The sequence below is a fragment of the Gymnodraco acuticeps genome, unplaced genomic scaffold (assembly GCF_902827175.1).
Source record: "Gymnodraco acuticeps unplaced genomic scaffold, fGymAcu1.1, whole genome shotgun sequence".
Lineage (NCBI taxonomy): Eukaryota > Metazoa > Chordata > Actinopteri > Perciformes > Bathydraconidae > Gymnodraco > Gymnodraco acuticeps.
In genome coordinates, this window is record NW_022991064.1 from 1,371,153 (window position 1) to 1,383,330 (window position 12,178).

Here is a 12,178-nt window from a genome sequence, read left to right on the forward strand (position 1 = left end):
ATTATCCGAATTTTAAATCTTTTAAATGAACGTGTCTTTATCTTATTTTTTATAATTATATTTATTCAAATTTGTATCTGTATCTGTGGATTTGATTCATATAACCTTATAACTTAAATAGCAGATAAGAGCGAGGAATACGTTGCATGACAGATGTTACTACACTTATGACTGTGTTGGAGGCTGTGGTCAAATTCAGGATGTCAGTGAGTGAGTGTGTGTGTGTGTGTGTGTGTGTGTGTGTGTGTGTGTGTGTGTGTGTGTGTGTGTGTGTGTGTGTGTGTGTGTGTGTGTGTGTGTGTGTGTGTGTGTGTGTGTGTGTGTGTGTGTGTGTGTGTGTGTGTGTGTGTGTGTGTGTGTGTGTGTGTGTGTGTGTGTGTGTGTGTGTGTGTGTGTGTGTGTGTGTAACAGAGAGCTGATGTGGCAGCCGGCTGCGTATCTCTTTATGAAGGTCAGAGCATGTTGCACGCAGAGATTCTGTTTGTGTGACAGTAAAGACGGTGCCATGACCTCACTTTCCTGCAGGGGTGTGTGTGTGTGTGTGTGTGTGTGTGTGTGTGTGTGTGTGTGTGTGTGTGTGTGTGTGTGTGTGTGTGTGTGTGTGTGTGTGTGTGTGTGTGTGTGTGTGTGTGTGTGTGTGTGTGTGTGTTGACAGCTTACCCCAACTTCATCCTCCTCATATCAGCGGCACATGCAGGCCTCGCTCTGTTTCTGCCGCTCATCCTGCAGCGCCTCTGGAAAAACACAGAATGAAAAACATGAAGCACGTCACCTCACACAACCTCCTGTCTCCGTCACAATACTGAGGTATTTTAAATATGTGTTTAGTTATTACTAATACTTGCACCAAAGACTGCAGTTGCAACTAATCGTTTTATTAAACAAAAAACCCAGTTTTGGGATCTTTTTTGATTTCTCACTCAGAAATCCTTTTTTCGTCCCACAGCGGGGATATTTTTAAGAAAAATATTAAACATAGATGCCAGCACACAACTATAGTAAACAATCAGTAGCAACATTACAAAGTAAACAGTGAATAAATGGTTAGCATGATGCAATTGGGTAATGGTGTTCATCATAATGTATTGTCATGTCATCAGTTGTTGTTTTTGAATTCCTCTTGTAACATATTAACAGTTAATACAAATGACCGAAAGAGACACAAATAAAACACAGACACAAAACATCCCCGATAAAACATTTACTATTGGGCGACTACAATAACTACAAATCATTAAAAAATCACACAAAAGGTGCAAAAATTATCTCCGAGAGATAAAAAAGACACAAAAACACAATATAGCCTACAACCCAGAGAGACACAAATTATCACACAGACATACAAATAATAATGTTTAATGATGTTCAGGGGAGGCTGTGGCTCAGTGGGTAGTGTGCTGGACTTTGAATCAGGGGGTAGCAAGTTCGAGTCCCACTGCTTCAGCATGTCGTTGTGTCCCTGAGACACTTCACCCCAAATTGCTCCTGTGGGGATTGCCCATGTAAATCGCTTTGGATAAAAGCGTCTAAAAAATGACATGTAATGTTCTATCGGTGTATACCCTAAATATTTGTATTTTAGTATTCTTTAGAATGTGAAAATCTAGTTCCAATCCACATAAAACCGAACACCATCAGTAAATGTCAGTAAATAGATCTTCTCCATGTGCTCCTTCACCCTTCTTGGCCTGTAGGGGGCGCTCACAATACTGCATGTTCTGGTCACTTCAGGAATGTGAGGAGGGCAGGTGTGTTGTGTAACAGATGTGTTGTGACGAGCACAGTGCAGTAGGAGGTGCTGCAGTGATTAGTATAAGTAGATGATCTGGAGGAGCCTGAACACAAAGCACCTGCTCTCCGGACTCAACTAACTCTAAAGACTCTGAAAACTTAAAGAAGTGTATACTTCAGAGACTTTTAAGACTTTTAAGAGTTTAGTTGCTGCTGTTTTTCGCATCAGGACATCACACACTGATAAGGATGTCTTCCTTCATGTGCAGGACTCTGACTTTACTCATCATCTGCATGGCTCTGCAAGACGGTGAGGAACTTAATTTACTTACTTAGAGTTTTTTTTACTTAAAATATCATGGAAGTGTTTTTCATGACTTAATACTTTAGGGGAATTTTAAGGTGTTTTTTTTAATACTAGATAACTATTTTTGCAATATATTTTTTTAATATTTGATCATTAATTTTACATGTATTTATTTTAGTACTACTTAACGAATCAGTTGATATTTGTTTTATACTTAATGATTGATTCAAATCTTAGTTTAAAAAACCCGAAATCATTTTGTTAGAATTCTTGATTTTTAAATTCTTGATTTTAAATTTTCATAATTCTTTGGTTGTTAATGCAACAAATCATCAGTTCTTTCTTGGCTGGTTAAGATAAAGGCTCTATAATACTTAATCATAATTTCTTAGAATGTATTTTAAAATACTAGATATCATTTTTATGGTGTATAAGACTATGCTACAAAAAAAACAAACACTTGCTACTTTGACTCTCTGCAAATCTCCAGAGAAAGCACAATCTAAGATCTGGGTTTAACCTTCCAGAGAACATTAACCCACCTTTTTATTGAAAAACAATCATCTTTATTGATTTAAAACACTCGTTGCATGATTGTTTGACTTGGGTATTGATTCATAACATAATACATATGTTCCTCCATTAATCACAATCCCATTTGTTTAACTGCAACAGTGGGTGTTAACCGGCTTGTTGGATGTCTTTGTGTCAAAGTGCACAGTGTTCTTTTTGTCATTGCTATTACTGTAATGGTCTTTTTATGTTATTATCATTATTGTTTTGTTGTTATAGCACCCGCATTTGTACTCTGTATGTTATTGTGTTATGTATGGGACAAACCAATAAATAAAGTGTTTAAAGAAAGTGCACCGTCACCCTGCAGAGTATTAGTCGGCACTTTTTTAATCTCGGGCTCCTTTGTGTGTGTTCCAGGTTGTGGACACCCGTTATCAGAGCATCACGTCAGGACCAAACGCTGCTCCTGCAACAGCTGGGACGATAAAGAGTGCATCTACTTCTGCCATCTGGACATTATCTGGGTCAACACGCCCAGGTGAGGCTGCACACAGGAACCTAGTACAACATTTATTACTGCAATTAAATAAAAAATATAACATGACTAGTGTTTTCTAGTCTTGCTACTTTCTACTTCTCCTCTACTTCAATTCCAAAGGGAACGGATGCTCTTTGTCACTCCATGATATGTATTTAACAACTTAAGTCACAGATTTTTGCAAACAAAACTAATTGAATTACTAAATTATTGAGGTATGTTATCAATCAGTAGGTCAGGAAATATTCAGATCTGTTACTTGAGTAAAAGTAGTAATCCGAAGTATAAATATCAATTCCATACAAGCTTGTCTTCTTGATTTATGATAAACTAGTTATCCTTTTCTTTGCTAATATACAGTGTTACTTAAGGACAAATACCACACTTTAAACTATTATAGTACAAACCTAAACTCTTTTAAAAGTCCTGCATTTAAATGTTACCCAAGTAAAATGATGTAGATGTAAAATATTGTTATAAAGTGGAAGTAATCAATTCAGAAAAATATTCACATTTCAGAAGGTGAAAATATGATGTCCTCTTACATGAAAAATCAATGAAATGTCAATATTGTTTTTATTTTTGCCGACCTGTAGGCCTTTATCTTGTTAGAAATGTAATTAATGACAATGTGCCATTAGCAAAGTGACTAAAGATGTTATATGGATGTACTGGAGTAGAAGTATAAAGTAGCCTAAAATGGAAAAAAGTACTACAAAATTGTATTTAGGCAAAGTGGTGGAATAAATGTCTTTAGTTGAATTCCACCACTGAGTGTTTCAATAATGTAAAATACTCACAATCACAGATAGAGTGAAGAACAATTTTCTTAGTAATGGTTGATTTTAAAAACCTTTCCATTCCCGGACACACCTTCCTAAAATATCTCTTCTTCTGTTTTCCAGTAAACTCCTTCCTTATGGTCTTGGAAGTCCCCTGTCGCGTCGCCGCCGTTCAGCCGAGCGTTGCGAATGTCTCAACTCGGCCGATAAAACCTGTTCCAGGTTCTGCCAAAAAAGGTAAGCGCCCTTCCCTTTTCTTCTTCTTCCATTCACCTAGACCAGGGGTGTCCAAACTTTTTTCACGAGGGCCACATACAGGAAGTTTATTGCCTCATAAGTTATAAGTTAGAAAAATCAATCAAATGTAGGTAAATGATTAATACTTGAATATGCTTTAAGAAAAACAACAGTCTCCATCACAGATCTCTGTGGGGTTTCATTTATTTTGTTGATAGCTCATTCCTTACAACAGAAGCCTCATATTGCCTATAATAAGAGGATATAGGAAGGGTATATTTCAAGGTTGTTATGAAAATAAGTTATTGGGCTTTTTTCTCATCAACTTAGATTTGTTAGAAAAATGTTTCAACTTTAACCGACCGAATTTATTTGAAAAGTGGGCTTCTTAACACATGAACACTGTGTAATATCTGTTTTCATCTATATTTAAGAAGTAAAACACAAGCACAAGTTTCATTTGAGAGCCATATTGCATTATATTTTTAGAATTAGCTGAGGGCCGATTCAAAATGGCTCGCAAGCCGCATTTTGCCATAGTTTGGACACCCCTGATCGAGACCTACAGCAAAGCACCATCACGTACATGTTTTTTTAGAGGATCAAAGAAGATGATGTGTCTTCTTCAACAAGTCTGAAGTATGATTCAACGTGTGATAAAGTCACATAGGGGTAGTAGTAATATCGAGAATAGCCCGCATTTCTTTGACGGCCTTGAAAGAAAACCACCATGCTGCTATTTCTGGATAGTTCTTGAATTTCTGCTTTCACTCAAGGAAATGTTTGTTGCGTCTCCGAGTTATTGCGGTCATGAAGCCACCATTACAGATTAGTCACTGTCTCTAGATGTTATCCGAGGCGATGTTTACGAAGCACACCCCTGCATTCCTGGGTATCTACGGATACATTCGTCTGAAAACTCGACTAGATCAAGAAACTATTAGCGTGATAATGCCCGACAAGAATCCTCTAATTCCAAGAAGTAATTGGCAGGGATATGTTTTTAATGCTGTTGTGTTTTCTGTCCGCAGCTCAGAGAAACCAAGGAGGAATATCGTTGGACCATTGGTGGATTCTACAAGTACAAACAGCAACAAGCTGCTGGCATCTTTCAGGTACATTAACGATAATTTAAGGTTGATTTAAATACATACTGTGCTGTGTAGGGATGTCATAATATCAGGAATTAAGGGGTCAATACTAAAACAAGTGAAAATCCACGTTTCTTGACACCAATAACACAAAATCCAATGTACTTCGACGTACAGTTGTTCATTACTGTAGGCAAAACTAGTTCTTGTTAGGAAGTGAAACAGGTCATAATTCCTACTTTAATATCTATTCTGAATTGTTCTGAAAACATCTTCAACAACTGTGTATATAGTTTATCGCTAAAAAGTCACACAATACACAGTTTTTGCTGAATAGATGCAAGTTGTCTCATCCTGCTGCTTATGGCTAACTCAAACTAGCTTGCCTCTTGTAGCATTATCATGGAAATGTTTTTATTGTGTAGATAGCGAACTTACAAAGAACTTACAAAGTTTCAAAACCAATTTTCTATAGTCCTGTGAAATCCGTTTAAGGCCTTGATGGTTCTACGGTATCTCCGGTACTCGAATATGGTCACGTTTTAGAACATTTGACATCAACTTTGCACACGATTATTGGTTTTCGTTGCATCCCTAGTGCTGTGCTTGACGGTCATTTCTAAAGCGATCAAAGCTAACCTATGTTTTTTCTTTTGTTCTTCTTGCAGATCTAGAGTCGAGACCAACACTGTGATCGCCAAATACTTTCTGTCTATGAAACCCAGAGGAGTAAAAACTGGCTGAAGAGCAAAACAACAGAGAGGTAGAGGACCAGAAGAAGTTCAACCTCAATGGGCCGGAGACCCCACGGTTCGAGAACTCATCAAGAGTCTTACCAACTCTTGGGATGTAGAGGGGGAATGGTAAAAGGAAAAGAGGCAGTGGATCGAGAACTTGGTCAACAAAAACCAAGCCTCGGAGGCCTGGCACCAGGAAACAAAGCTGGGTGGAGACGTTTAGAGTCGCTTATTGAACTCTCTTTGAACTTTTTAACAGCAGATGCCAAGAAAGGATCCATTAAAGCCAAGGACATGGAAACTGGTGTCTGGCCCTTTGGGGAACTACCAATAAACAACAATCAAGACATGACTATTGTTCAGAGGAGGAATATAACAAAGTACTTCTCCTATTCTACAATTCAAAAGGAAATATTATTGACTTCACTACATTTATCTGACAGCTGAATACTACTACTACTTTACAAATTAAGATTTTTGCACAGATTACCTGTAATATGTGACCTGCTCCATCGAAATCAGTCGCATTGAGCCGAAGACACATTTTGAGTTGTATACACTGTGGGAAAGAGGAGATTCCTAGCTTTCTAATGATATCAGGATTGTTTTTGTACTTCAAATATTAAGCAAAATATGTCACATTATATAATGACTGTCACCGAGTCCTCATTTTGAGAAAAAGGCCTTCACAGTTTTCTCTTCTCTGGAATCCATCGATCTGATTGATTATTAGTGGAGCAAATGATCAAAATACTACGGAGGGAAGATATTTTCATTTGGAGGGGAAGCTCGCGAGTGTGTGTGTATGCGTGTGTGTGTGTGTGTGTTTGTGTAATTTTGCGTTTGTGTGTATTGTGTTTGTTTCCCGGGGAAAACACTCACGAGAAACACCGGCTGTTGCTATGCCTGCTGTGACGTCAAGTTACTCCATTCTCCGCTTGTAATTATGCTGAAGCTTCAAAGTTGTATTTATCATCTGAATTTGTCGAAACAAGTTTAATATTCTGAAAGCCAAGACTTTGTTTAATTGAAATCAGATGAAAACAAACTGTAACGGACCCTGCCGTGTTATCTATGATTACTATACGCCTTACATTCATAACATCAGCCGGAGGGAGGGGGGCGGCGCTGCGGAAGAGCAGATTGCGAGGGAGAGGTGCCTGTCTTCGTCCCTTTACAAGCTTCAAAAATGTATTTATCGTGTGATTTTGGAAATAAAAGTTTCATATTCTGAAAGCCAAGACTTTGTTTGTTTAAAATCAAACAAAACACCCGAACCCCGAAAAAATAGTTTTTTACGTAAATCCACGTTTATTTTGAAATGAGCCGTTGCGACTTCCGACTGATTTCGATAGAGCGGGTCACATATAGGTTTTGTTTTTTTATAGGTAATCATTCATAAAACATTTCATGGTTCAAACTTCTCAAATGTAAAATGTACAGGTCTTACTGGTCTAGCACATTTTTTGATTTGGACCGTTACTCTCATACGACATTGTGAAGTTATCAATTTGGCCTTTGGATAATTGGCATCTTCACAATTTTTACCGAGTACTTTTCAGTGTGATTCTGGGTATTTTACATAAGAAACAATCTTAATACTATATTATCCACTGCTGTTGTTAAAATCAGTTAATGTCGATCACCGGGAATTGTTTTTCAATGTTTACTAAAAAGTCATTGCTGACCTTTGGTTCAGTTTCATGTTCCTCTGTATCAGAGCGGCGATCTGCTGTCCTGCCTGAGTTTAAGGCAAATTGCTTTTTTAATTATCAGGCAGTACTTGAAACATATTCACTCATAGCCCAGGGAAATGAAGGTCATCTCTTCGGGGTTTATCTCATAAACAGCTCTACATAAGGCCCATTGTCAGCTCCTATACAGCAGTCTGCTTTCTGCTAGCATAACAACAACAGTGGGTCCATTGTGTTGGCTCAAGTGTTTATTGCATAGCTCTCGTTTAATGTTTTGATTGAAGATAAGCCAAATAGTTTCAATGACGAGCAGCTTGCCAAAAAATGCACCAATGGTTTTTTCCTCTCCTGACAAACACTAACTTAATTCCTTCGTTATTACCCACTGGGAAATGATGACTTGAGTTTATGCACTGCAAAAGTTAACCATGTTAGGAATGCACTTTCTCCGTGACACAGATCCGTTGTCACATGGAAATATAAACCTTCATCCTCAAATATCTCAATGCTGCAAACGATGGATAGTTTGCCAGCTTAGAAGTTTACTGTTACATGCTTTGTTGTATATAGAACTATTTATTTATTCTCTAACTTATTCAGAGATGTATTTATATTTGTATGAATGATGCATTGGATTGTGTATGAGAAAATAAAGAAAAGAACATTTGCAAGAAAACTTCTCGTACCAAAATGGTTATTTATTTGACTTTTTGTATTTTAATGACATTTCTGTTTCCCACTGTTTCTCCAGCTACACAATGCAAACACTTGTAATCATTTTAAATAGAATATAATTAGAATTGAATAGAATTGGGAGGGATGAACCCCTCTTTAATGGTCACACATGCAGAGCACACAGCACACAGTGACATTTGGCCTCTGCTTTTAACCCATCCTAGTACCAGGAGTCTAGCACTAGGAGCAGTGGGCAGCTATTGCACAGCGCCCGGGGAGCAATGGGAGTGAGGGGGGAAGGGGGGGAAGGGGGGTGCCTTGCTCAAGGGCATCACGGCAGGGCAGGAGGTGAACTGGGACCTCTCCAAGTAGCAGTCCACACTCCATATTTTAGGTCTGGTCCGGGACTTGAACCGGCGACCCTACAGCTCCCAGTCCAAGCCCCTAATACTGACATGCCAGTAAGCACAAGCACAAGTTCACCACTGGATGTACTGTTAACTTTCCCTTTCTTTTAGGAGGAAATAATCCATACATGTACTCTATGTCAAGGGACATTGATACTTTCACTTTACACAATGGATTTCCGCAAATGTAGTCTCATTGTTTAATCAATATGAACGCTTATTGTTAAGAAACTAAAGTTTGCTAGACTTAAACAAAATAACTGTAGTCTTTGGGTGTAACACCAGTTCATAGACATTTTACTAATATATTAAGCAAACACAACAAAATAATGGACTTTGAAAGGACAAATAGACATGCTGCAGTGATTTCAGTATATAAATGATAACTTTTTTATCATTTCATTGAATCTTTTAAAACAAACAATCAATGATCTATTAATCTGACCAGTTGTGACGTTTAGAAAATGCCATTAAGTTGAAGAAATTAGATTTTCTTTTTTTGAAAGTATATATATTTAATAGAAATGGCTCAGATCCGTCTACATTTGATAAATGATTAAAGGTTAATTAAAACGATGTCCATTATTCCTGCGAGTCTAATTGAATACAAGAAAAGCTTCCCATTATAAAAGATTGATATCTAACTTGTTTTGTAAATTAAACTACAGGGTTTTGTAATAGCAGAAATGTGATTTGAGCATGAATTCGAAAGCTCTTCTATTGATACACTATTGGTCATACATCTTTCAAGAACCCATCTTAAGATACGAAACCTATGAAGCATATATTTAATGCACAGAAAATGCACATGTCATCACATTAAGGCAGTTCATTAAGTTCATCACAATCAATATGGATAGCAAGCAGTAACACATGTTTAATTTGGCTACAAAACACTTTCTCCTCCTGTCTCTACCTGTTTTTCGTAATAGCGTGTGGTTATTTTGCACTAATAATGCACGTAATCAGTCCTTTCTATGTAAGCCGGGGGGGACGCGGATTATGCCAAAGACATGCCTCTGTGATTGCATGAATGTTTCAACTTGAGCAAAACGCATGCACGTATCCCGAGGCTTTCTGAATCCTCAAAACATACAGATACAAGAGGCAAAAAGTCTACATCAGAGAGTAATGGAGATTTTGGGGAAAGGGTGGAACAGTCTTCAAAAAAAGTGCCTGAACTTTGCATTTTTGCTAATTTTTCAATCCGAGGTAAAGAGAAGTGGGCTTTGTGGTTGTGACAGCACCCGTGTTGGTGTTAGTTTGTTAGATAACTTTCAACGTTGACCTACGGTAGCTGCAAACATTGTAAATTATAGCCTCAACTTCTTTCCAACATTAACATTTGAATACCTGTTAGCTAACGTCTTTTTCTCCCGTGTTTTTGGAGGAGCAATGCAGAAGCTAAGGACAGATAATTTGGTGGTCGTCTTGTAAAATTAGATATTAAAAACATAATGCAAGTTGCTACTTTTACAATAAAGGCTTCCACAAAAAGGCAGAACAATGCAAACTGCAATAGACTTCAGACTGCAAACTGTTTATTTTTCTTCTTTGGTTTTAAAACTTTCATGTAAATGTTCTTTATTGCTGATTGTAACAAATCATTTGCACATTAACAAGGGCGTCATAGTTCCGAGATATTTACTATGACTGTATCATCCATAGTTATTATTGTCCAATTGACTAGTTTTAAAAAACAAAACAATGTATGAGGACATTACAATTGTTCATTTTCTGAATGCATGCTGAAAGACTACAGTATAACATGGATGATGTATTGACAGGGACAATACATGTAAGCATTGCTAAACTTAAATCAAGTATTCCCAAAAAATAGCTTTGTACAGTTCTATTTCATTAGCTTCTGATCCAATACTTTGGAGCTTGAGCGTAGGATGACATTGCTGAAGAGAAATATAATGAAATCATGGTGTGGATATATATTTTGTACTGTGACAATATAAAAACCAGTATGGCTTGAAGTATTAACAGATGTTTTAAGTTGTAGGTTGTATGTATGAACTTATGTATAAATGAATAAAGATGAAATCCCTGGTCAAGTCTCTAGACTGATCAGGTGAATATATGTAATAGTCTACTCAATATTTAACTACAGAACAGGCCCACAGTGAACCTGCTGTCGTATTTCGTTTCTGCACACAGCATTTCTTTGTACAGTATAATGTAGCCTGCAGAAGTGTTGAGTTTGTCCCCTTGTCGCTCCGTGCACTGATGTTTACTTTAGATAGGCTGTCCTCCGAGAGCGACGTGTTTACTATAGAGGATGTCGGAGACTTCTGATTATCTGCAGGACTTCCAGGTCACAGGACAAATGTTTAAGGAATGACAGATTACACAGTAAATGAGGCATTAGCAACATTCAAAGTCAAACACAGGTTAATATGTGTTTTTTTGTGTGCATTGAAAACTTTTGTTGGGGAAAGAAAATGAGGAGAATGATGCAGAAACACACCTTGATAATGTGCACCTGCGCCCATTACCATAGTGACATCCTCGTCATTTAGCCTGACGTCAGTAGGATTTCCATAGTGAATACAGAGTGTGAAAAGCTGACTAAGAGCGAGGAATGAAAACAGGATGCTTTTTCTGCATTCCTACCGAATTCCTTTAGCGCAGGAGAAAACCGGGAGGAAAAAGAAACAAAGGAAAAGCAGGAGCACGTCTGCTGTTTGCTCAGGGAACTGATATGGGCTGGATGGAGGAGTGAGATTACAACCTTAATCACGCTGTTGTCAAAACACTCCTCGCATTGTTTGCCTTTGTTTTAGTCCTCGTTCGATGATGTTGCCCTCATTTCTTTTCTTTTCCCGACATGTGGGCTGATGGTAAATCACGATTGTGTTGCTGTAATTGTTTATGAAAGTCTCACTGGGATCAGGAGTGTTGTTTTTGCTTGGAAACATTTCAGGTTAGGACATTGTGCTTGTTGTGAATTTACAGTAGCCGATTTAGGAACTGCATGAAAAAAAAATACTGGGCTGAGGAGAGGGATAAGATCTCAAACTGCATGAACTTTATCTGGGCAGGTAGTCTTTTTCAAGAGATACCTGATACAGAGCAAACATATTCCACCATGAATAACTTACTCAATACATCCCTGAAATTATCTAGAGGACAGGTTTCCAAATTTGGAGTCGATCCAAAGATCAAACAGCATAATCATGATCCAATAATCAGGAACACTTTCCAAGGCTTTGAATAACCATGATCTAGAGCAGGGGTGTCAAACTCAAATACACAGTGGGCCAAAATAAAAAATGGGTACTAGTGGAGGGCCGGACTGGTTCAATGTTTATTGCAGAACTTATTGAAATTAACTTATTGCACATATTAAACCTGGAACCAACCAAGCTTAAATGATTGCCTATAAAAACAACATTAAACATTAAATAATCAGTTGCATTCATTTCTTATGGCTCTATCTGCAGCTTTTCCAGAG

The 12,178-nt window shown here is 37.7% G+C and overlaps 1 protein-coding gene across 1 annotated transcript; it reads left to right on the forward strand.

The window, feature by feature from the left end:
* Nucleotides 1-1,859: 1,859 nt before the first annotated feature.
* Nucleotides 1,860-6,310, forward strand: edn2 (endothelin 2). Its single transcript, XM_034236754.1, has 5 exons — nucleotides 1,860-2,041; nucleotides 2,972-3,092; nucleotides 3,998-4,111; nucleotides 5,143-5,226; nucleotides 5,871-6,310. Exons 1-5 carry the CDS (start codon nucleotides 1,981-1,983, stop codon nucleotides 5,944-5,946), a joined length of 456 nt encoding a protein of 151 aa, XP_034092645.1. The 5' UTR covers nucleotides 1,860-1,980; the 3' UTR covers nucleotides 5,947-6,310.
* The last annotated feature ends 5,868 nt before the right edge of the window (nucleotides 6,311-12,178 follow it).

Coding starts and splice junctions, on each gene's coding strand:
- edn2 (XM_034236754.1), top strand. CDS start 1,981: ATGTCTTCCTTCATGTGCAGGACTCTGACTTTACTCATCATCTGCATG. Junction 3,093..3,997: donor ATCTGGGTCAACACGCCCAG/GTGAGGCTGCAC, acceptor TCTGTTTTCCAG/TAAACTCCTTCCTTATGGTC. Junction 4,112..5,142: donor TCCAGGTTCTGCCAAAAAAG/GTAAGCGCCCTT, acceptor TTCTGTCCGCAG/CTCAGAGAAACCAAGGAGGA.